Here is a 25,925-nt window from a genome sequence, read left to right on the forward strand (position 1 = left end):
TTTTGTTATTTTATTTTACCTCTTTTTGCCCAGCCCTACCTAAAACAACAAAATAAAACTCTAAAGGACTGAAATTAACAACCCATTCAAATCAGCAATAAGTTATGACTTTCATAAAGCATTTTTTCCTTCTTTTTCTTCCTTAGTAACGAGGGGTAGTTAAATTACTTAAGGAGATACAAAGTTTCAAACAATGCCATAGGTGAGGACTCTATTAAGGTGTGGGGTTTGTTTTTTTTTTTTCTTCTTTTAAAGTTGGAAAACAATATCATCCTGGCCATCAAAAAGAGAAAAATTGGGGGAAAAAAAACCAAACAATAAAAGCAAAGCCCTCAAAGTGCAGGTTAGAACGCTCGTCTCCAAGGAAAATCAGAAAACATTTGCTATAACAGCTCTGAACAGCACCTGCACAGGTAAGGTGGCAAGGCCCTTGGGAAGGGGACGTGCAGTCAAAACGTTACATTAACAATGAGAGACGTGCTGAGCTTAGCTAAGGTTAACTACTGGACTGGAACCTCAAAAGTAGCAAAGGGAATGGTTCTAAAAAGAAAACCAAAGAAACCCCCACCAAACCTGGCCTCTTCCAGCTAGCACAGCCTTCATCCATCGTGTGCACGGCAAAAAGCATCTTTGCATTTCACTGGGTCAAGTGCTTCATCAAAAGAGAGATCTTCTCATGGCATAAATTTATATAAAAGACATCGAGGGTTTCGTATGGACAAGCTCTAAAAAGACGCATCAGACTTGGGGTGTTTTCCCTCCCGACACATTTACAAATGTTTATCAAAAAATCTCTTCAAATAAAAAGGTCATAGTGGCTCAGTATCCGGGCATGACTTCCTGTCATATCACCTCTCGTGTGTGCTGGTTGCTCTCTGTGCTCAGCTGGTTGTGTGCCTGCGTTGCGAGCACGCATCTACTGGGAGATCTGCTGCGGGCGTCACAGCCTGAGGCACGACACGGCCCAGGATGTGCTGGTAGATTACAAGCGCGCACCTCTCGCTTTAGCCACGCATCAGAGGTGCTTGCTGTTTATAAATGATGTCCAACAGAAAGCTGAGCTGAATGGTGTTCTCTCCTGAACATCTCTTTGCTGCCCCCCTCTCTCTCTGGGCACAGAATGAGACCTTCCTCCTCATCGCCATTGTCATCCCTAGGCTACGTAAGCCTTCTTTAGGTTTCCTAGAACATTACGACAGCATCGGATTGTGATAAACTGTAGGACACGGTCCTTTTAGGACCACAAAAAGCTCTTCAGAAGGGCCTAAACTAGGTTGTTCAACCTGAATGCGCTAGAAGAAATTCGGACACTTCTCAAATCTCATGACGTAAAGAGAGGGATGAGTCTCTCGTATCCTCTTTCAAACAAATAAATTCAAAACAAAGTGTTTCATCACTAAGGTCTAGATCCGGGTCCCACAGAAACAAACAGATTTCACTGACTTCAAAGGGACTAGTGTTTGGTCTAACTTTTTGCCAGCAGGGACTGGGATTGGTTACATGACCAAATGAACACATGTGGGTTTCTGTGGAGGCTTCCTTTACCCAAAAAGCTTTATATACAGGTTTCTCCAGGACTAGCTGTCAATATGCATTTCTGAAAGAGGATACTGGCATCTAAGACCCAGTTTGATCACCCCAGTAAAATCATTCACCCTGCACTGTTGCCTCACTTGGTTCTAGGAAGCAAATGAGAGCTTGACACTGGCGCTGGAGTAACCCTCGTCACTCCCAATACTCTGCAAGCTGCTGTGATCATCAATGTCACTGATGCTGGTTGTGCTGATATTGTCCACTTCTCCATGGGAGAACTCTGTGCTTTCAACGTCCACTTCAATCTCTTCTAAAAAGGAAAATGGGAGAAAAGCACACAGGTTAGCACCACAGGGCCAAACTGTCCCTTCAAGCCAGTGAGCTGCTGGGACTCCCACAGACAGGGGAGCAGTCCAGCAGGTAGACTTTCAGTGCTCTCCCTGGAAGGGGATGGGCAGTCAACATGATTTATAAAAAGACTAGACACCAGTTTGGAGTTTTCCTTAGGGAATACATGGAATAAACCAGGTTGGAAGAGACCTTCAAGATCATCGCGTCCAACCCATCAACCAATCCAACACCACCCAAGCAACTAACCCACGGCACCAAGCACCCCATCAAGTCTTCTCCTGAAAACCTCCAGTGATGGCGACTTCACCACCTCCCCAGGCAGCCCATTCCAATGTGCAATCACTCTCTCTGTATAGAACTTTTTCCTAACATCTAGCCTGAACCTCCCTTGGCGCAGCCTGAGACTGTGTCCTCTTGTCCTGGTACTGGCCGCCTGGGAGAAGAGACCAACATCTGTCTGTCTACAACCTCCCTTCAGGTAGTTGTAGAGAGTAATAAGGTCACCCCTGAGTCTCCTCTTCTCCAGGCTAAGCAACCCCAGCTCCCTCAGCCTCTCCTCGTAGGGCTTATGTTCCAAACCCCTCACCAACTTTGTTGCTCTTCTCTGGACTCTGACTTGGGGGTTGGACTAGAAGATCCTTTCAGGTCCCTTCCAGCCCCTAACATTCTGTGATTCTGTGACCCAGCAAAGGGGTTTGACTCCTCCAGCACACTTCAGCACAGGTGGACCACCCCACACGCTGAACTTGAATATTACCTCTTTCTTTGGAGCTCTCCTACCTCAGTGTTGACAGCAAAATGAAACAGGTAAACCAGAGGGTAACAAAGAATGTTACCCTGCAATATGACACTTAATACAGTGTTGCCAAAACTGGGACCACTCACATTGGGCATTACAATGCATTATCATGGGGGATCTGGCTTACTCTCAGAGATGCTCAGTGGATTTTAGACTATAGATCTTGTTTTTAAGACAGACATAGAAAGCAGAGATCCAATTAACCAGGTATCTTGGTTCATATTTTGTTTAGATGTTCCAAAAGGAGTTTTCTTTACTTATTTATTTATTTTTAAACTACAGACTCACAGCCAAACTATACAGCATCTTTGGATGTCAGTATTGAGCCATCTATTGTGCTAAGCATCTCTTCACAACAGAGAGAATTCAGAAGAAGAGAAAAGTCTCTGAATTTAGGCAGCCACTAGGATCACCTCTATCCAGACTTAACTAATGAGGTGAACTCTACAGGATGCTTGGGAAGAAAAGGAGGGGTTGTGCAGAATGATTCTGGGAATTTTAAGAGGCAATTTGCTTGGGGATACCATGGTTCCTTGATTATACTGTGGCCCCACTACAGAATGGGAGGTTGGATGCTGCTTTGCAACATCTGTTTCAGTCCCATTGATACCTTCTCACATTGTCCTCCGAGTTGCCAAGAGATTCAGCAAACCGAGGAGCACCCTGAGTATCTCAATTTTACCATCAGGTATTTATCTGCCATCTTGGGATCACTTTGTTTGTCCTAACTAATGCTTTGGCATTTTGGAGAGCGTTTCAGAGAAACAGGTCACTTTAAACACCACAGAGAACAGCTCAGGTTGACAACAGCATCATCTCTTCCAGATTTAATTAGGACTCATGCAAAACACTAAACCCTTCATAAATAACCGTGTGTCTGCACCCATGTATGTGCACCCCTGTGAGCAAACCCAGCAGCCTAATCACCAAAGGCCCTAAGAAGGGGGTAGCTGAGACAAGAAATGGATGACTGTCATGCCCTGGGGATTCACTGCTCATTGAGGACACCCACCTCGCTCCGAGTCCGAGCGATCCGAGGAAATGGTAGATCCAATGCTGTCCATTCGTATTCGCTCTATCTCCTGAGGACCCTGTAGCTGTTCCAGTCTTCTCTTTAGGAATCTTTGTTCTCGTTCCAGGTTCTCAAGCTGGTGCTGGCTTCTCCTCTCAGCCTCTTCAAGTTTCTAACATGAACGAGTTCATAATTAGTTTTGGTTTCCCCTCCTTCCCTCTCACCTCCACTGCCCAGCCACCTGCTTTGCTTACGACCTTTCCAGGTCCTAGAAGTATTTAAGCTGCGAAAAAAGCCCCAAAACAAGCTGCCTTGCATTCCCCAAGAACAATGCCATCTCCTCACACCTTTTCCACCTCCCAAGTGCTGAAAAATTATACACATTAGTACAAAAGGTCTCTGAGGACAGAGCCTCTCCAGGGGAAACCGTTTGAATTGCAGCAGTTTGTGGGTCATTCCACATGGGTTGCATTACCAAACCTATCCACGAAGGGGCCTCAATCCCTTAACCAAACCAATTCAGGTTTTGTTATGATCCACTGTAACATAAAAACGTGCCTTGGGAGTTCAGTGTTCCTTGCTGCATGGTTTAGTAGGATTTCTCAGAAACAGTTTTCTATTCAGTAAGTGATTTACATAACTACTACAGATTTCTTTGATCACGGCTGGGAAATCTACCAGGGCACTGTTCTTTGTTTCCTACAACAAGCACATTGCATAAGGAGGAGTCATTTCAGGCTAACTCTATCCCCTCGGCAGTGCTTTTTCTCCTTCACCACCCATCCTCCCTCCCGCCATCCTGACCTGAGACAAAGTACTTCAGCCTCTTCCTGACACTGACAATGCTGCATTTTCTTTTCATGCTTCTCTTTGCAAGAAATTAATCTAAAAGAGTGCAGGGCTAGCTGGCAGGTTCACACATGAAACCCCAGCAAGCCAATTCTGTCTCTCGCTCTCGTGGTTTGTGCTAATATTTCGCCAGTGGAAACCCACCAGCACATCAGAAAAAAACGCTGCATTGCCCATCAGAATGCAGCCATTCCAGAGCAGGTATGTTTGTCTTTGAAGAGATGCAGCTGTCAATGAACAATTACAATACAGAACAAGACCCCTGCCCTCCAAATCTGTACTTAATAGAGCTCATTATGGACTCCCTAACAGCGTGGCTTGTAGCAGGGACAGATGATGAACCAAGGGGGCAAGGCTTTCTGGTTTGGTTTTGAAAAGATTTTAGTCTCCTTCGACAGTTGCCTCAAGATGGAAAGAGAGAACAGCTGAATTGTACTTCCTACAGCCCAGACTGAAAAGTAGCTGGGAAAAATCAGCTCTTACCTTGATATGTGCTTTGGCTTTGTTGAGCAGCCCAAGCGTTGTGTGCCTGGTGCAGTCTGGTCCTAGCGGTATCAGAACTTTCAAGCGTTCTAGACACAGGCGGAGGTGAGCTCGGCTGCAAGGGGAGGAGGGGAGGGTCAGAGCTGTGCTTTCAGAAAGGGAATGTCATTTCCTTCTTGACTTCCCTCCTAAAATGCAGTTTTCACATTTTCTTCTTTCTGCACACCACAAGACTCCCCACAGGTACCAGGACAGACTGGCACTAAGCTATTTATACTGCTAACATCATCTGCTCACCAACACTTGCATTATTGCTAACCTCTGACAGACACTGTTTATTTTCTTGCTGTCTGAACTGATAATCTGGCTCATCTGGATGAACTTTGTGCAGGGCTAAGGCATGCAAGCACAGGGTGCAAGCATCTCATGGGTTTCCTCTTTCAGCTGTTTTGAATGACTGCTACCCCTTGCGCTCTTGTGCATTGCTGGCTCTGGAACACCTGCTATAAACTGCTCTAAGCACTGTCTTTTGGCACAAAATTGAGAAGATCACGGAGAAAAAATGGTCAGCCCAAAACAGCCAAATAGTCCCTGCTGGCAGTTAGAGGATCCAGAGGGATGGGGTTCCCAAGAACTGCTCTCTTACTCCTTCCTGGGCCCAGGTCTGAAATGCTGCTGGGGGTGCAAGGTCTGTGGGAACAAGAGAACCCAAGACCTTCCCCTGGGCAATCTTCTGACCTTGGCTCATGTCTACAAAGGCAGACTCAAGCACGACAGAGCTGCTGCTGCTATGAGCCCTTTTCTGCAGAATATGGAAACAAGTTCTGGGAAAAATGGTTCCGGCAGCAGTGGCAAAGCTCGTCGTACTTGGGCTGCACAGCAAAGCTCCTCCTGCTGTGCTCTCCTCTGTATCACGTATGCAGGAATGAGCAGCAGATTTATGGAAAACTATCAAGTGTGGGTTGCCTTTTTTGCCTCCCTCTCTCTTTGCCAGACATTAATGATTTATGTCCAAACTTGTCATCCCAATCAATAACACAATGACATCAGCTCCACCATTCACATGCAACAAACACCGGTGCAAAGGAGTCCTGAAAGCCTATCCTGGCCCCTGCTCACGCACAAAGAAACCGAATCTTAGGCTGATCCATCTCAATGCAGGGGGAGAAAAAGGAAAAAGAAAAACCCAAGAGCAAACAAAACAAACAAAACCAGAGCACGGACAGTTCATTCCCATTTGTTTTTCAAATTCACTCTTGCACCCGCTTTGAAAGGGGTGGGGGAGAGGAGTCTGTAATCAGGCAATTATGTCAGTGACAAGCAAGGATGATTAAGGGTGGAAGGGTCAGGGGTTTTGCTGATGAACCGTCAGTGCAGGGGAGTGTTCAGTAGTGGTGCTGCGGCTGCAAGCTCCTCACTGTTTCTGTTATAAATCTCTTTACGAAGGGTCCATCACTCTGCCTCAGGAACAGCCACAGGGCTGCGTGCCGTCGGAAAGGGCCTTGAAGAGCACGTGTTTGTCATTAAATATTAACAGCTTGAGGGGTGGGGAAAGGGAAATCATAATAAAAAAAGAATCAAACTGAAGAAATACTTATCACATCAATCTCATCTTTTACTTCTCAGCTTGCTCTAGGGCAAACCCTGCTCACATTAAACCCATATGGCTGACACGAGGGGTTGTTTTTCTACCTGGAAGCTCTTTTTCAATGTAGAGCTTAGAATCAAAGAATCAACCAGGTTGGAAAAGACCTCAGAGATCAAGTCCAACCTATTAGCTAATACCTAACACCTCATGACAACTAAATCATGGCTTCAAGGGCCACATCCAATCCCCTCTTGAACACCTCCAGGGATGGTGACTGCACCAGCTCCCTGGACAGCACATTCCAATGGTGAACAATTCTCTCTGTGAAAAACCTTCTCCTCACCTTGAGCCTAAACTTTCCCTGGTGCAGCTTGAGACTGTGTCCTCTTGTTCTGTTGCTGGTTGCCTGGGAGAAGAGACCAACCCCCACCTGACTACAACCTCCTTGATCAACAGGAGTTGTGTGCACCCACTACAGGTGTTTGCCCAGTGTCCCATGATGGCCTACATGGCCAGCAACAAACTGCTGGTTCACACTGTCACTACAGTTCATGTCATCCAACAGGAGACTGCACAATGACTTCTTGCAGCTAGACATAGGAGGAGGAGGATGATCTCATGGGTTAACAACACTCTGGGGTTTGAACCCAGTTTTGGGTTCTGTGCCACAGATTTCCTGAATGGCCACAGAGGCAAGTCACCTAGTCAGAGAACTGTCAGAGCACAGCCAGCCAGCTGCAGTGCAGAGCAGCACACGTCTCTTCACAGCATAAATATGAGCACATGCAGGATCAGTCCAAGTTAAAAATGCAGCTGTGTAAAGCCAAAGATGTGTGCACAGATCTGGGGGCTGAGAAGCAGGTTACACCTAACAGGGGACTCGTTAAATAGCACCTGCTACAGGTGGGGACCACAGACTGCCCCCTGGCTCTGCTGGGCAGAAGCAGCTCCCAGCTCTTGGTTAAAATTTTGTTATTCCTCCAACAGGAAACAAAAACCTTGGAGAATCAACATCTAACCAGTGTCAAATGTATCACAGCCCACTCCTGAATGTGGAGAGAAATAGACAACACATCTACAGCCTGAGCTTTGGGCTAAGCCCCAGCACTGGAGGTTTTACCAGGAACCAGAGAAGGTGCTACACCAGGAACCACAGTTCCTGGAACCAGCAATCAGCTTTGGGAGGAGTGAGCACTGGTTGGACTGCAGACACCACAGTTGAAAGGATGGCACTGGTCTGCCATGTCAAAAGCTTGGTTAGTTGCAGACTTGATGAGAACAACCTGAAATCTACATGCAAAGATCCAGCCGTGTAATGAACACTTCGCGTTGTGTCTCAGTGCTATGGTGGTTTGAAGGTTACTGCATTCTGCTGGCCCTCATAAGGGCAGGTAGAAGACAAAGCAGTCAGAGGGTCTGTCCTCATAAGGACACTAGAGAGGTTTATAGAGAGTTACTTCCCCAGCACACACAGCCCCAAAGGGGACATTCCCCCAGTTCTGGATTCCCACATTGGCTCTCAAAGCCCTGGAGATTGGCCTAGGCTCACACAGGTGATTTTCATAGCAACTAGTCCTGGCAGCAACTCTGCTGGCCAGCTGCCAAATGCTGTGGCCTGCAGCAGGGGTGATGGTCTCTGCTGGCACACCAGACATCAGGAGAGGACACCTGGCTGTAACACTGGGTGTGAACACAAGCTGATAAACTCACAACGGCACATAGCAGGGCTCCTGCAAGGAGCTTACTGCAGGGGCAGATGCTGTTGGCTGGGCCGAGGCAAGTTTGGAAAGGATTAGACCAAATCTATCACTTTTGTGCTGCTGCTGGATTTTCCCCTCATTCTGCACTCTGAGCTCTGATGCCGCTGTGAACTGGGTGCATTCACCCCTCCAAACACAGCCAGAACAAGGGCAACGCACAGGGGGCTTTACACGAGCGTCCAGCAGCAGGCCAGCACCAGTGCACAGGCTGCCGTGAGCCGGGGATGGCCGCCGTGAGCCGGGGATGGCCGCCGTGAGCTGGCTTGGCTGCCGTGAGCCGGGGATGGCCGCCGTGAGCCGGGGATGGCCGCCGTGAGCTGGGGATGGCCGCCGTGAGCCGGGGATGGCCGCCGTGAGCCGGGGATGGCCGGGCCCTTCAGCCCCAGCAGCCACCTCCCACTGCCAGGGAGGACACTGGCAGGAGCAGCCTGACCCAGTGCAGCTGGGCCAGTGAAGAGCAACCAAGCCCACAAACCATCTTGGCATGTGAGTGTGGCTTTCCCTCAGTGAGATCAAATCAACCAGCTTCCCCAGCTCTCTGCCCTCTGCAGTGCTCAATACCTTGTCTCTTTATTTTAAAAATCTAGCATGCTCACAGCCCCTGACCTCTCTCAAATTCCAGCAGCCCAAACAGGCCATGATGGCAAACCACAGAGCACACGGGCAGGTCTGATGCACTGATGGATGGCTTCAGTAAAGCCCAGGGAAATAAATAATAAATCAATCCCTAGAGATCAAAAGCATCACAGCAAACTTCGCTAAAAGACCATTTGAGAAAGAAAGCAATCACAAACCTATTAATCTTTCTTATCAAGTCCTGGAGCTGTATCTGGACACCTGTAATCCCACAAGGTCAGGCCACCATGGGAATGTCTTTTCTCCTTGTTTACCTGAGCTCTGCTGCAAAGGTGGCTTTGCCTACGCCGCAGGCTCTTGTATTGAAGGAAAATGCCAGCACTGTGCGGGCTCCAGACGGAGCCAGACAGCTTTCCATGCAAACCACTGGATTATGCCAATATTTGACGCATCTGCCAATCTCTGCAAAAACAACTCTAAATGCCCACATTGTTATATAACAGAGCCTGGTGTGAAGGGCTGCTGCCTCGAGCCTGGGGAAGACAGAGGAAGACAAGAGAATTCCAGTTGCAGCTGAGGCAAAAGACGTTGCACGCTAGCTACAGGGGAGATGGGAGAAACTGGAGCCCTTTCTCCTGCTTAAGTAGCCTTGGAAAAACACCCAGGCTCTCACAGCAGCATCCTGAGCACGTAGGAGGTGCTGGATGTGCTGAAGAAGGAATCCAGGGATGATTTGAAAGGAGGAGGCGCTCCTCTTTCCCAAGAGTAAAAAGTGGGTCCAGTGACTCCTGCTACTCCTCCTGATGAGGAAGAAGACTCCCATATAGGGTATCAGGGTGGCCAGAAAAAGAGCAGAGCATTCACAGAAAACCAGCCCAAAGAGCTGAGGACAGCCTTTTATTTGGTTCCACACGGCTAATCTAGCTAGCATAGCACCATTCTGCCCATTCTGCTTCCTCCTCTGTGCAGGGCCGGGAGCCCAAAAGCCACGTTCCTCTGGGATGCAGAGGGGAAGCAGAGTGAGGATGCATCCTCATCTTTGCCAGGAGCTGCTGTGAGAAAAGATACATTAGCTCCTAAATGAACAAGCCAGGAGAGTGAACTAGAAGAAGGATGAGCAAGCTCAGCAGCCCCATAGTCCTGCCACAAGAAGCTACAGGTGGCTGCATATAGTAGAAGAGTGTGCTGGCTCCTAAAATGGCAGCCCCACTGCTGCCCATTGGACACGTGCAGTTCTCCCCACGTTCCCTTTGTGCTGTGTGAGAGCTGCATTCGCATTTGCTAGTTTGACCCCAGCTCCTCTCCACGCCTGAGCCCCCAGACCCTCTGTCCTGAGCCTCTGTTGGAGAGGAGCCTGGCTCTCACTCTGTGCATCCCTTCCTTGCACTTGGCTCTGCCTGGCTGCAGAGGGCTGTAATTTCACAGCCTGCTCTCCTCTCCAGCTCCCAATGACATCATCCACTCTGATTATATAAAGCACTGGGAAGAAGCCTCTATTTATGCGTGCTTTTTGCTTATAGCTTCAGCTGTCTCACTGAACAACACACATCCAAATTCTACTGCAGGAACCGTGCTCCCTTTAGCCTGGATCAAAACTGCAGTGCAGGACAAGGTATGAGTGCAAAAACTATTCCCCACTTCCTCTTCTCCAAGCTTTGAGTCCACTGGTCAACAACGCTGCTACACAGGGCTAGGCATCTACCTACCTTCAATGCCCAAGGAAACCCCTCAAGGGGTTCAGCCAAGCCCCTGTGCACTCAGGAACCACAGTGCACACACACACATCCCCTCCCCCCTGGGTACATCCTCCTCTTGTAAATGTTGCAGCAATGCCTGCAGCCATCCCTGAATGTAAACATCCCTGGAGAGACTGCAGCTTCTTTGCTAGGACAGGTTCTGAGGTTGTGGGAGTTTTTCAGTTGGAGATTGTGGGGTTTTTTCCCAGCTTCCACCACGAGCAGAAGCAGTGGAAACTGAGATGAGAAACTTTCTCTGCTGAGGAGTCAAACACATGTGCACACTTAACTCTGAAGCACTGGGTTTACCAGACTCGGCACTATCCCCTAGTCAGACACTGCTGACAGACTTTTGCTGAATCAAGGCCCAGGCATCTGCAAAACACACAGACACATGCACAGTCTTCCCATCTTTAAAAGCTTAAGCCTCCCTCCCAGCAGGATATGACCAACTTGCCTCTAGCAGCATTTCAAAATGCTGAATTATGATTTTTGCATGTTGAAAGAAGGGGGCATCTGAGGGAAAAGAAGAGCATTTCCCAGATATTTCTGTACTATGCCTGCAGGTCTATAGGGCTTGAATTCAACAGTGGACTTAAGCATGTGCTCAACATTAGGAATATGCTCAAGTCCCACTGAGGCTAAATCAGACACTTGATCTCCCAGGGATGTTAAAAAAACCAGAACCAAACCAAGAGAAAACCAGAACCAAACCAAGAGAAAACCAGATCCAAACCAAGCACCAAAAGAACCAGCAGAAGGAAGAGCTTAACATGCAAAAGGGCATCATCATATTTCCCCTCTGCCTTTTCCCCCTTCTTCCCTCTACAACTTTACAGAGTCTAGTCTAATTCAACCCTGAAATTAGAAACCACCAACTTTGTTTGGATTTCAGAAGTAATAGATTGCTTAAAAAATTCAGGAGGGATCACTGGTTAAAGTAAGCAAGTCCTTGAGAAATGCAACTGACCCCACATCAATAATTCACTGGATGAGAATGATTTTGAGATAAAAGTAATAAGAAACACATGCAAAAACCACAGGGCAGGGGAAAATATGGTTTCCTTCTAAAAGCAATTTACAGGTCAGAAGCATGCTTATCTCTACTAGCCAGCATTAAGACTTGATGTTTTTTCCTCACTCCTGGCTCTAACCCCTAACCAGGCTACCTCTCTGCAGCAGTATCTGCACACCCCTCCCCACCCCCACCGAGTGCTTCAGTGAAGGAAGAGCTTTTGCCAAGCACCTGGACAAGGGATGGAGAGACAGCCAGGCAGAGGCTGTGCCTTCTCTGCTGCAGAGTGTTATGCAACCGCTGCGAGCCCTCCAGCCACGCGCAATAAAGCTGTGGTGGCGTCCAGCCAGCCTGCAATAAACACACTCACACCCGCTCACCCCGATTGCACAGGACACCAGAGAGGCGAGACACGTTTGAGAAGGAAACCTGGCTCAGAAACACGCAGTTAAAAGTTAATACTCTCCACCTGAGCTGTGAAATAATTCTAAACAACCCTTCCTTTCTGGTTTTAAATTGGGTCTCTTCTGACAATGATTTGTTTTCATGCCTTTGCTCTCAGTTGCAGGAGGTACTCGCTCATGTGCCTCTGTTTCTAGTCTGTTTCTACGGATGACACTCTATTTGTATTCCAAATGCTAATAAAAATACCATAAAAAAAAAAAAAAGAAAGAAACCTTTAGCTCTTTATGGTTTGTTTTTTTTAAAGCCTTTCTGTCATTTAATATAAATAAAGGCATGAAAATTTAGGGCCGACAATATAAAGGTTTGACAACGTATTATAAACGACCGGCTGGACAGATGGGCAGAGTCCAACAGGATGGCATTCAACAAGTCCAAGTGCTGGGTGCTGCACTTTGGCCACAGCAACCCCATGCAGAGCTACAGGCTGGGGTCGGAGTGGCTGGAGAGCTCCCAAACAGAAAAGGACCTGGGGGTGCTGACTGACAACTGCCTAAACATGAGCCAGCAGTGTGCCCAGGTGGCCCGGAGGGCCAATGGCATCCTGGCCTGTATTAGGAATAGTGTGGCCAGCAGGAGCAGGGAGGTCATTGTGCCCCTGTACTCTGCACTGGTTAGGCCACACCTTGAGTACTGTGTCCAGTTCTGGGCCCCCTCAGTTTAAGAAGGACATCAAGGCACTTGAACCTGTCCAGAGAAGGGCAACAAGGCTGGGGAGAGGCCTTGAGCACAAGCCCTATGAGGAGAGGCTGAGGGAGCTGGGATTGTTTACCCTGGACAAGAGGAGGCTCAGAGGAGACCTCATTGCTGTCTACAACTACCTGAAGAGGGGTTGTAGCCAGAAGGGAGTTGGTCTCTTCTCTCAAGCAACCAGCACCAGAACAAGGGGACACAGTCTCAAGCTGCGCCAGGGGAAGTTTAGGCTCGAGGTGAGGAGAAAGTTCTTCACTGAGAGTTCTTCACCATTGGAATGTGCTGCCCAGGGAGGTGGTGGAGTCACCATCCCTGGAGGTGTTCAAGAGGGGATTGGATGTGGCACTTGGTGCCATGGTCTAGTCATGAGGTCTGTGGTGATGGGTTGGACTCGATGATCTTTGAGGTCTCTTCCAACCTTGGTGATACTGCGGTAAAGAGAAATTTAAAAATAAAGAGTTCTGTGGGGAACATTTTCAGCAGGATCCAAACCACATCAGATCTATCTGCAAAAGCTGAAGATGAACGTGCACCCAACTGTACTCTCAAATCGAGGGCAGACTAAAAACCAAATCACAAAGGAAGAGACCTATGGTTAAACAATAGTAAGGATAGTAGTAATAAAACAAACAAACAAGGCAATGATGGAGCTTTTCAAAGTGACACAAATCAATGCACCTCTGCCTTGTGACAAGCTCCATAACGGGGAAATAACGAGCGCTCCAGAAAGCGGCATCCCGATTCCAGCCCATGAACAAATGAATTACTAACAGCAACGTATCGATGAGCTCTGCAACGGCAGCCTTTTGTCCAGTCACAAAGGCAAAGACAAGGCACACTGGGAAGGAAAACATCCTGCCAAACCAATGAAATACTTGGTGAAAAGGGCCACTTCTGTAGGCACACAAACCCTACTCCACATATGCAACAGAAGCTGTAAGCCTTAAGGTAAGCAGCCTGTCCTGTCCAGCAGCAGCCTGTCCAGGGTTTTGCTTCTGTCCCCTTTCTCCAGCAGTCTACTGGATTGGAAACTCTTTGGAAGAATACAGGTTGCCAGATTCACTGATGTCTAAACAGGATCTTGTGACTGCACTCAAGAGTTCCTAAATCAAGCAGATCCCAAATACTAGACTAAAACAACATTATGATTCTGAACTGATGTGTCTAGGGCTATTTTTATTCACACAGTATCTTCTGAAGGGCCTTTGGGTCTTATTTGTTGCATATCTTTACGTTTTTCTCTTTGAACTAGAGGGTTAGAATACAGAAGCTTCATTTAAATGAGTAAAATAATAATAAAAGAGACCATCTGTAATCCCATGACTTCAAAAACTAGGATGCTTAAAGGAATAGCAAAAAAAACCCAAAAGAAATAAATGTTTGAATCCTGATGCTCACAGTAATAAAAATAATACCATTTTGGAAGATGCCTCCTCCAGAATGGACTCTCAGCTGTTTGGGAGCTTGACTACTCATCCTTTCCTAACCCCTTTGATCTTCAGAGGCACCAATACAACAGACCAATTCAATAAAGAAAGATCAAATACAACGGCCTGTGCTTCACAATGAAAAGGTGGTGAGAGCAGCACAGGTGGCCATCTGCCCAGTAGAGGAATGGAGTCAATCAATGCCTGGCATTTTCTCTCACCCCTTCATTTTCATCCAGATCTAGCACCAAGCTCTCAGTGCCCATCTCTCAGTTTCTCTTCCCTTCTCTCAGCTCCTCTATGCCTTTTATTGAAAGCAATTGCAAAGAGATGCCTAACAGCAACAGATGCTCTAGAGCAATCTATTACTATTTATCAAAGTTAGTCACCCCCTAAAGTTATATATTGAGGATTACTATTATTGATCTTGGCCATTAGCCATGAAGTATTTTAATCCCTGGTGAATATAATTAACTGAACTTTACGATAGCAGAATACACAATGTTACCAGCTAAACCTCTTTCAGGCTAAGCTGTGCTTACAACAGTATGTTAAACCCTATAGCTGACCCAGGCCATAAATACTCTACACCACGTTCTCCTTCTGACCTAAAAACACTGCCCAGGTGCCACCAGTATGGTGTGGCAGTTTAGGCTGGGTGCCTCCTGTTACTGCCGCTTAAGTTACACCTTTGGTGTCCTAAGTGTCCAACCCAGTAGGTGGACACAGGAAACAGCTTGTTTCTACCCATAAATCCTGTGTCCTATAAATTCATCTGCAAAGCCATTCTCTTCCTCTTTCTTCCCTCTCTGCTCCCCTGACAGATGCTCCCTATTGGGTAACAGTGGGAGAGTATCTCAAGGTCTCTTAGGCCTGTCTAGGCCTAAGGTCAGGAGGAGAAAGGGGTGGGGGCAGTCTCAGACCTGGCCAGCAATGGGGGGGGAAGAAACAGCCCTGGGGGTTTTTGGGTAGACCTTCAGGTGGGGAGAAGGGAAGTGTTGGGGGGGACCTTTGGGTGTAGTGTAAAGGACTCTCTATGCTTTGGGATTCTTTTGTCACCATGCTTTGTAGTTTCTGTGAAACACTAATTGCTTTTCCATTTAAACTTTCCATCACTTGCCAACCCGTTTGGGTGAGTGTCCTTCTTTCGCCCCTTTCAGGGGCAACAGAGGGTCTGTCTGGCCTTAAACCAGGACATATGGTCACATCTAGGTACCTCTTGCACAAGACCACTCGGCACCAACTTTTCAACGATGCTCACAACCACACAAGTATCACAGTTCTGCTACTTCAGCAGCAAGATCTATCTCCAATCCTGCCTTTGGCTATCGGGGAACGTGCAAAGCAAGCTGTAAACACCAACGTGCAACCCAGGCTGGTTAATTATAAAGCCCTGCCTAGCCCAGTCTAATAAAAACTCCATCTTTGTTAAAAGGTGCTTAAACATAGACCTGCTCTTTAAATAGCCAACGGTGTCCTGTGCCCTCATTCTCACTAATGCCATTATAATCACCCTTCTAGGGATACACAGTCTGCTCACAGCCGCAGAGTCTGGCCACACTGCTCCAACCAGCACGCAGTGTCCTCCTCCTCCTCCTGCACGCCTGCAAAGCAGCAGCACCATTCATCAGACACCTGCCTCGCCACAGAGGAGGCAGTAACCTGCTTTGCTGCCGTGTATGGATTTGCAGCTTTACTGCTAGAATTAGGTCACTGGCAAAGATAGCCAAGATTTTCCAAACTTGCCAGCTATTCTTGATTACTCTGTTCAGAGGTTTCCTGGCTAAGCACCATGCCTTTGAAAAGAAAGGAGATATTTCAGGCTCCCGCAAGGTGTCTGCAGTCAGACACGGAGAAATGGGGATGCTCTCGCCTCACAATCCTTAACTGCCTCTAAAACTGCCAGGCAACAGGAAGAGCTCTCCAGAGCTACTACCATTGAGTCCTTGCAGCCTCTCAAAGAGAAACCAGTGATGGCGCAAACCTGAAAACATGAATTATCAGGGACCTGCAGAGACCCGTTAAGGCCACCTGCCCGCACTGAGACTGGAATAAACTGAGATTTGGCAGCTTCCCATTAGGTAGCTGTGGAGTGCCTCTGGACTACTCTCCTGGCTACTGTGGAAAAGCTACCCAAGGCCCACAGGATGTCAGAGAAGTACAGGCACAGAGAGTCCCTCAAACCAGAACCTCTGTTTCTTCACAATACTACCAAAAGAGAGCCTGGACTTTGGTGTCTAGGTTTAAAACTAGTAATGCCATCAAGTAGTCAAAAGAAGCAATCACATGCTTTGTAAGATGGACATTTGTCCAACAATGAAAGAGTAAAGGATGCTACCAACTTGGTATTTTGGAAAACATATTTTCTGTTTTCAGGATAATGAGCATGGAATATGCTGATATCAGGAATATATTCTGACCTGGTACTATGTTCTTTTTGTCATTCAAAGTTACACAGATAAGCTAGTGCTACTACAAGATAATTTGACTTTCACTGTTCAATAAAGTAAAACAGAGTTGTGGGGTTTTTTTCCCCACCCCACACATTTCTTTTCTGATGCTATATTCCACTTTCCTCACCTCATGGAAGAAAAATCAAAATCCTGAGAGGAAAAAAACCCCAAAACATTCTAAGAATGTGACCATTTGGAATAGCTGTTTACATGAAATCTTTTATGCCAGAAGGAAAGCATGTGCTCTTCATCCAATACCTATTCACACTGTCAGAAATACTTAAGGAGTCATCAAATATCTGCAGTACCTTTCAGGTAGAGAGGGCATACATCTGGAACAGAGGAAGCAGTGCATGTAATTTCACCTTGTAAAACTGTTTTAAATTTAACCTCAAACTTCCCAGAAAAATGGAGTTGCCAGCCAAGGCCACTATCAGATGTATGGTTTGGAAAAAAGCCCTGGGAAGAAGGACTTAGAATACATACATAGAATAAACCAGGTTGGAAGAGACCTTCAAGATCATCGCGTCCAACCCATCAACCAATCCAACACCACCTAAACAACTAACCTATGGCACCAAGCAGCCCATCAAGTCTTCTCCTGAAAACCTCCAATGATGGCGACTCCACCACCTCCCCAGGCAGCCCATTCCAATGGGCAATCACTCTCTCTGTATAGAACTTTTTCCTAACATCCAGCCTGAACCTCCCCTGGAGCAGCCTGAGACTGTGTCCTCTTGTTCTGGTACTGGCTGCCTGGGAGAAGAGACCAACATCTGTCTGTCTACAACCTCCCTTCAGGTAGTTGTAGAGAGTAATAAGGTCACCCCTGAGTCTCCTCTTCTCCAGGCTAAGCAACCCCAGCTCCCTCAGCCTCTCCTCGTAGGGCTTGTGTTCCAAACCCCTCACCAACTTTGTTGCTCTTAAGACTTAAGACATCCTATTGGATATGAGGGTCTTTTGTACTCAAAGGACAGCAATATTGTGTTTCAGAAGCTAGTGCTAACTCCAATTAACTATGTACGTCACTCAGCATGGGAACCTGAACAGAGAAGCACAGCTCCCAGCACTGTGATGGCAGATGAGTCACGTCCTGATCTCACAGATACAGAGGTACCAGAAAAGATATCTCGAAAGGAGGTACTGGAGTGTGTGAAAATACACCTTGATTCTGTTCAGCTGGTGTGGTGTGCTAATACGAACTCACTGTCAATACAGCTCTTCCAAAAGAGGAGCAGGGTTTGAAGGCCAGGAGACGTAAAGCTCCTGGAACCTCAAACGAAGAAAAAGTGTCAAGCTGGCCACTTGGAAACCATTTCCTTGGGCAGGAAGAAAGACAAAATTTAACCATAAGACATGAAAACTACTCCTTTTTTTTTCCAGCTCAACTGCAAAACTCTTAGTGTTTCCAACAGGACTCAAGAAGTCTTTACATTAAGCACAGAACATTCTACTCCACGAGTAAACTCTTTATCAGCTGGAGAAGATCATTATGACCCCTGCCTGAGTCAGCAATGCCACAGAGGGACACGATTTTAATTCCACCAAACCAAGAACAGCTGTAGTTGAATCAACTAACATTTGTGGGAGGATTAGCTGCCTTACACTCATTCACTCTCTATTCTCCCAGCAGGAAAAGGGTTAGGGTCCCACCTGGGAACAAGCCAGACATCGAAAAGTTCATGGTTTGTTTTGGGAAGAAAAAGAATTTAAAACAGAAAAAAAAAAAAAGAAAGAAGAAAAGAAAAAAAACCCCAGAGTAGCTGGCACACACAGTCCTCAGGTTTGGTGGAAAGTAGTTTCCATTTGCTCAACTATTAGAACACAAATATTAAGAACACAGCCATGAGAGCTTACAGCAATACCTGCAGCAGCACTGCATTATAATCACAATCACACCCTTCCTTCCCTGTTATTTTGTAGTGCTTGTTTCACTCACAGGGCCTCAAGAATAGAAGCAAAATAAATTGCTGGTTGATTATCAGATATCCTCCATACAATGTCCCACTGTGAAATAATTTCTTGTTGGTTTAAAAAAAAAACAACTAAAAACACAGGGGTGTTAATAATAATTAAAAACCAAGAAACACAACAAAAAAGGGTAATTCTAATGGCAAACCATTCATCTGGGGAGAGGCTCTGCTGGGCTTCCTTATCACAAGAGCCAAGTGGCAAACCAGAAGCGCAGATTCCTTGACGTTCCTAGTGCCATGCTAGCCAGGAGCATGCACTTTCAGGAAGAGAGAGGCAGCAGCCACATGGAGATGACATTTCAGCTCTCTCCACAAGCAGGAAAGGGTTATGCAGCAGTCAAGACCTTTAAGTGAGAGTTAGGAGACCTGTCCACAGACAGCTTGCATGACCTCAGGTAAATCCCCTGAGGAACTGAAGCACGCACTGCTCATCCACAAAATGCAGCTTATCCTAATTCCTTCACGGAATACTGCACAGCAAAATCCACTCTTGGTTTTCAGGTGCTCATATAGCTCAGTAATGACACTGGTATGTGAAGTGCCTAGAGAGTAGGACGCCCTGGGAAGTTAATTCATTTAACTTTCTTCGCTAGTTAATGATGCCCAGAGTACAAAATGACCACACTTCTCCAAACAGATCAATAACCCCTCACTGCTTCCCCCCATACATGCAGCAAAAACTGAGATTGCTGTCCCAAGAAATCCCCAAGATGGAATTTCAGCAAAGTTCAAAGGAAGTTAGTCTGAATCAAGACCATCAGATGAAGGCTGTGTTGTTGAAGCAATCAAACTTCTTATTTCTTTAAAACGTTTAGTTTCTGGCGTTCTACTGTTAACTCAGTACGTCCAACAGATGATGCTTTAGGACCCTGGAAAACAACCCAACCAAAACCACCAGAGTGGCTCAGAGACTGATTATAATCCCCCAAACATACACATCTACACAGGATGTTAATCCTCCCTTTCTACTTTTTTAGATTATGTAGGTTACAGTAGCTCACACACTGGTTTTATGTGGGGTACAGAAGCGCTTCACTCTGGGTGCTGGGATTCAAGAGCCACAGACTATCACCAGAATTGCTGAAAAAAAGACTACAGAAGCTGTCAAGATTATTCACATTTTTAACTTTAAATTACAGAATGGTTTCAACAAATGCACCTTTAAAAAAAAGGAAGAAGAAAAGCTTTAAAGAAATTCATTCAGCTTGCCTGATTGCTGGAAGAGAAGTGCAAGGCAGCACTGTCTTCACAGACCTGAGAGCCAGCTTGGCAAGCTTATAGGCGTCCCCCACTTCTGTACAACAGCCTTCCATTCCACTCTGACTGCTGCCACCCACACATGATGTGTCAAACCTACAGTCTAACCCCCTTCCCACTCTGCTCTTTCCCCATCACATGTATTTTTCTCAGAGTCACTAAGTAAACCAACCCCGTAACGCAAAGAAACTCCAGGAGGCGCTCGTGATTCCAGAGGGCTTCACATGTTTTCCTGAAGATACCAGATTTCTCCTATTCTCCCCCTTCACAATCCCTTCACTGAAAGACATCCCTATATGTGCTTTTTCCAGTGAACACCAAGCCTGTTACCTGCTCCTCCAAGCCAAGGTAAGTTTAAAAGAGGTCCTGTCACAGAGAACAGGCTCTGCACATTTCCTAACAGGGCCATATCACATAGAATATCCACCACAAAGTGTTGAAATCCTGTTTCCCACTTCTTTTGGCATCAGAGTTGCTTTTCTGGGCAGGTGAAGTGGCAATACATGCATCAAGAAAAGGAAGGATGAAATTTTTTTTTCCCCCTTCTAATTGCTTATCTCAGCCAGAATTCCTCAGCATAATTGTAGGGTCTAAACAGAGTGATTCTTGCTGTGAAAGCCAATTATTATGTTCAGCATTTGGGACTCTTCCCCTCACACACACAGAGGCATTCAACTTCAGATGGCTTTTTTTTCCCCTCCTCTAGAACAACACTGAAATAATTTTATTCTTAGTTAGGCAGTAGGAGAAACTTTCCAGCGGTACCAACAGTTAATCAGGGCAATAGGTTGCTCTGCTTCCCCAGGCAATCCTGCTGTCACAGGCTTTTAAGGCCATGCTAGATCGGCATCTGTCAGGAAAGGTTTAGATAGAGCTTATCCTGCCTTGGGGAGTGGGGACAAACCCAATGACTCCTCTCTGCCCCATCCTTGACAGCTTCACAAACACCACATAAGTCAGAGTGCTGTTTGTTGCTCTCCTTTAGGCACAGGGCCCAAGCAGGCTGCACTGGCAGCATGGTAAGTTGCTGGAAAGTGAAGGAGAATTTTCTATCTCTGAGCTATGACCCTGGTGACAGAGCAATAGATTGGCTCCAGAGTGGCAGTTGTAGCTGCTGCGTGCAGCTGGGAAAGGGCAGCAATGCCACGTCGTGTGGGAGCAGGAAGGCAAAGGAAAAGGGAGGATCCTGAGGCATCTGCTAGGCTCAGGTCCAGCCAACATGGATTTAGGAAGGGCAGGTCCTGCCTCTCCAACCTGATCTCCTTCTATGATCAGGTGACCCGTCTGGTGGATGTGGGGAGGCCTGTGGATGTAGTCTATCTGGACTTCAGCAAGGCCTTTGACACCGTCCCCCACAGTAAACTGCTGGCTAAGCTGTCAGCTCGTGGTTTGGACCACAACACTCTGTGCTGGGTTAGGAACTGGCTGGAGGGCCGAGCCCAGAGAGTGGTGGTGAATGGTGCCACATCCGGCTGGCGGCCAGTCACCAGTGGCGTCCCCCAGGGATCAGTGCTGGGCCCCATCCTCTTTAACATCTTCATTGATGATCTGGATGAGGGGGTTGAGTCAGTCATCAGCAAGTTTGCAGATGACACCAAGTTGGGAACAGATGTTAGTCAGTTAGAGGGTAGAAAGGCTCTGCAGAGGGACCTTGACCGACTGGACAGATGGGCAGAGTCCAATGGGATGGCATTTAATAAGTCTAAGTGCCGGGTGCTGCACTTTGGCCACGGCAACCCCATGCAGAGCTACAGGCTGGGGTCAGAGTGGCTGGAGAGCTGCCAAATGGAGAGGGACCTGGGGGTGCTGATTGACACCCGCCTAAACATGAGCCAGCAGTGTGCCCAGGTGGCCAAGAAGGCCAATGGCATCCTGGCCTGTATTAGGAATAGTGTGGCCAGCAGGAGCAGGGAGGTCATTGTGCCCCTGTACTCTGCATTGGTTAGGCCACACCTTGAGTACTGTGTCCAGTTCTGGGCCCCTCAGTTTAGGAAGGACATCGAGACACTTGAACGTGTCCAGAGAAGGGCAACAAGGCTGGTGAGAGGCCTTGAGCACAAGCCCTATGAGGAGAGGCTGAGGGAGCTGGGATTGTTTAGCCTGGAGAAGAGAAGGATCAGAGGCGACCTCATTGCCCTATACAACTACCTGAAGGGTGGTTGTAGCCAGGTGGGGGTTGGTCTCTTCTCCCAGGCAACCAGCACCAGAACAAGGGGACACAGTCTCAAGTTGTGTCAGGGGAGGTTTAGACTCGAGGTGAGGAAGAAGTTCTTCACTGAGCGAGTCATTCGTCATTGGAATGGGCTGCCCAGGGAGGTGGTGGAGTCGCCGTCCCTGGAGGTGTTCAAGGGGAGATTGGACGTGGCGCTTGGTGCTATGATCTAGTTGTGAGGTCTGTTGGAACAGGTTGGACTTGATGATCCTTGGGGTCTCTTCCAACCTTGGTTGCTGTGATACTGTGATACTGTGATACAGTTTCCATTAGCAGAATGAGACAATTCCCTGCTGTGCAGCTTGGTGAGGAAAGGACAGGAGCAAAGCAAACAGGAGGGGCTGCAGGGAAGAGGACCCCCCACCCCGAGCTGCTGAAAGCAGTTACACCACAGTCACCCTAGTGAGCTTCTCTGTATGCAGTTATGCAGCTGCAAACACGGGAAAGAGCAGCCAGCTCTGAAGAACGCCAGGATGAGAAACACTGGAAACACACACAGATCAAAGGGAAACACCAAGCTGTATACACAGCTGGGGCTGTCTTCCCCTGTTAAAAAGAGATGGGCATGTAGATTTTAATGGCAGGCTCTTTGTGTGTGCATGCACGTAATTGTGTGCATCTGTGCAAATGCCAGCACTCACCCCGTATTTGGCATTACTGACATGTGGCTAATGAATGGTGCTTTCTGATCTACAGGAAGATTCCCATACAGCTGGGCAAAATCTGACTGGGCAACCCACAACTCGACCCATCCCAGGGGACAAGGCCAAATAGGTGGGAATGAAAGACCTGGGAAACAGGAAGCAACTTCTTTTTAGCCTCTGATTTCTCCAATAAGCTTGCTATACCACTCCCCTTTTCAGAACAACTAATTTGAAGAATTCCACTGAGTTTCTAGAAGGAGCACAACATTTCTCACCTAAGGGCTGGACTTTGGCCATGTGATTTTACAGTGAATCACCCCAAGCATGCCTTTAAGTAGCACTGGAAAGTCCCACATGGGAGGAAAATGTGGTGGACACCTCCCAGGACTTCCCGGGAGTGTCAGAGCAATTCCTCCTGTGGTCTCAGTGTAAAGAGCAGATGAACAGACTGCAGTAGCAGATGAGAATGCTGGTAGCTGCTTGTTCTCAGGTCCTGAGACACTCTTGACTGATCAGATCTTCTTCATTGAGCTCCTCAGGGCTGATATCGCCTCTGATACTCTCCTGTTCTGTTCCCTTTCTCTCCTGGGCTGCACGCCCATACACAAATAAGCAGCAAAATCAAGTCTGGCATCAATTTCCTTTTCCTTTCTACATATACATTGTGATGGGTGCATGGCTTTGCCAGCCTTCATCCTCACAGAATGGTCCTTGCCCTTTCTCTACAAACACATACCGTCACTTTTTCACATGAAGAGCAGCAGGCATCAAATGCCCTCTTTTCATTGTTGCATTATTCACTGTCCTGGACAGTAAAAGCCATTGGGGTAGAGGAACCTTTGGCACCGCTCTCCAAATGACTAGGCGTAACTACAGCACTGTAGAGACAGCTTGGGAGCACCAACAATTGCCCAAGTGGAAGAGCAAGTATTCATCTGAGAGTCATTAAGAGCTGTGCTTCTAAATGATTCAGATGCTTTTAGATATTCTACCCTAGCTCAGCAGCCAGTCAACTCAGAGACAGCAGCCTGCACTTGACTTTATAAGCATGACTAAGTTTTGTGCAGCTGTTTACTACCTACCATGATAAAACCCCACACCCTTATCATATGAACTGTTATCAGCCTGGACCATGTGTGAACCCACTGATACCATTTGCAGAGTCTATCTGTATGAAAGTTACACTGCAGTTCAAGCTCAGGTCCTGTTTCCACGGCAAGTTTCAGTGCGTAAGCTTATTTTGTATCAATTTCTGCCTCCTCCTTTCCCTCAGCCCCTTCAGGGCAGCTACCAGGTCATTGTGTAAATGCTATATCCCCCTTCCTGCCTCAACTTCTGTGAGCTGAACCTGCTCATTTGCAAAATCCCCCCTTGACAGCGATCTCTTCTTCATTTTGAGACCTAAGGTACTCAAACTCCTGGGCAAAAAACCCAGTAAGAGCAAAAGGCATCCATCCTTTACAAAGGCTTTTCATTTTTTGCTAAATAAGTCATGGTGCTCTCAAAGGTAAATCATTAACAGGCAAGAGGGACAGCAAATCTTATTGAACAGCTAATAGGAACTGATGCTCAAGCTGCAGTATACACATGAAGAATACCTTCAAAAGATGGCCTTTAATATTTATTTATTTTTAATGGAACTTTGGGCAGAAGACCTGACTCCATTGCTCTGGGATCCAGGGACTTCTCTGCGCTCCTCCAGACTTGGACAAATCCAAAACCTCCATAAAAGATTCAGCCTGCACCTGACAGGCACAAGTGCTGCTTCTGAAACAGGGGAGACTGCAATTTTGCACAGGCACTGTAAGGATTTACCAAAGAGCAAACACAGAGAGCACTAGGCAGAGGTGATCTGTATTTCTATACACATTCACACTCCCAAGGCACATAAAATAGGAGGCAGGTACATAACACCATCTGCTGCGTTCTGCCCTGACCTTAACTTAGCCCTGTCCACATTACCCAATGGCTTCATGAGAGGAGAATTCCTGACCCTTGGTTGCACATTGCCCACTGAATTGTTTTATGGTCATCACATGCACTGTTGGGGAGGAAGCCTGCCTGGTCTGTTTGCCCATGGCTATGCAAACTGCTCAGCGTGACCAGCACCATTTGCAGCCAGGCAACAACCACAGTGACTTTGGTTTCATTTCACAGACAAGCCATGAACATCTTTTACACAGTTGCACTAACCATCACAACACCTAAAGCAGGTGACTAGACCATACTGGACCAAGCCCCACCAGCCAGCCACAGCAGCGAAGTGTGTGCCCTTCTCTTTCAGAAGGGAAAGGGTATCATAGGATCAGTAAGGTTGGAAAAGACCTCAGAGATCATCAAGGCCAACCTGTCACCCAACAACTCAGGACTAAGCCATGGCTTCAAGTGCCATGTCCAATCCCCTCTTGAACACCTCCAGGGACAGTGACTCCACCACCTCCCTGAGCAGCACATTCCAATGGCCAATTACTCTTTCTGGGAAGAACTTTCTCCTCACCTTGAGCCTAAACCTCCCCTGTATGAGGACAGCAAGACAGCAACACCTCCTGGCCCTGGACAACACTGACAGGGAGTACACTAAAGGGAACACAAGGAGTGAGGAGGATGAAGTTTTGAAGGAAACAGAGTTATGTGAAGGAGAGAAAAGGCACACAACTGGCTGGAGGTGTGGATCAACAGGGCAAAGCGGCGGGTCGGTGCCAACTTCTTCCTTCATGCCATTCCTTCACACTATGTATTTCTGCTCCTCATCTGCTAAATGGGGTGTCTGATTCTTCCCACTCCACCTTGGTGGATCATTAAGGTCATAGGTTCTCAAGATTGTGGTACTTTGGTAAAAATGGGCCACGTACAGAAAGGAGGAGGAGAACATTTCTTGTCCGCGTTTCCTACGCGCACTGAATTTCCTTTGCTTATCACAAGTCCGCACGGGCTATGCTGTGCCCTTAGTACACATACCAGATACAGATGTATTTACAGATATATATATGCAGATACAGATCAGCACACACAACTCCAGCTTCTGCACCAAGGGTACAAAGTCCTGAAAGTTGCAGTTAACAGGTCATCTGTCTCAAAATTTATATTCCTATTACCTCATGT

The 25,925-nt window shown here is 47.1% G+C and overlaps 1 protein-coding gene across 2 annotated transcripts in view; it reads right to left on the reverse strand.

The window, feature by feature from the left end:
* Positions 1–309: 309 nt before the first annotated feature.
* MXI1 (MAX interactor 1, dimerization protein) overlaps positions 310–25,925 on the reverse strand; it is a 61,714-nt gene continuing 36,098 nt past the window's right edge. For both annotated transcript variants that reach the window (XM_009908148.2, XM_054163407.1), the window contains exons 4-6: positions 5,028–5,142; positions 3,696–3,867; positions 310–1,843 (exon numbers count right to left, since the gene is read on the reverse strand). In XM_009908148.2, the coding sequence (XP_009906450.2) occupies positions 1,680–1,843; positions 3,696–3,867; positions 5,028–5,142 (451 nt within the window). In that variant the 3' untranslated portion in view covers positions 310–1,679. The remainder of the gene's footprint in view (positions 1,844–3,695; positions 3,868–5,027; positions 5,143–25,925) is intronic.

Source organism: Dryobates pubescens, chromosome 8, assembly GCF_014839835.1.
Source record: "Dryobates pubescens isolate bDryPub1 chromosome 8, bDryPub1.pri, whole genome shotgun sequence".
NCBI classification, from domain to species: Eukaryota; Metazoa; Chordata; class Aves; order Piciformes; family Picidae; genus Dryobates; species Dryobates pubescens.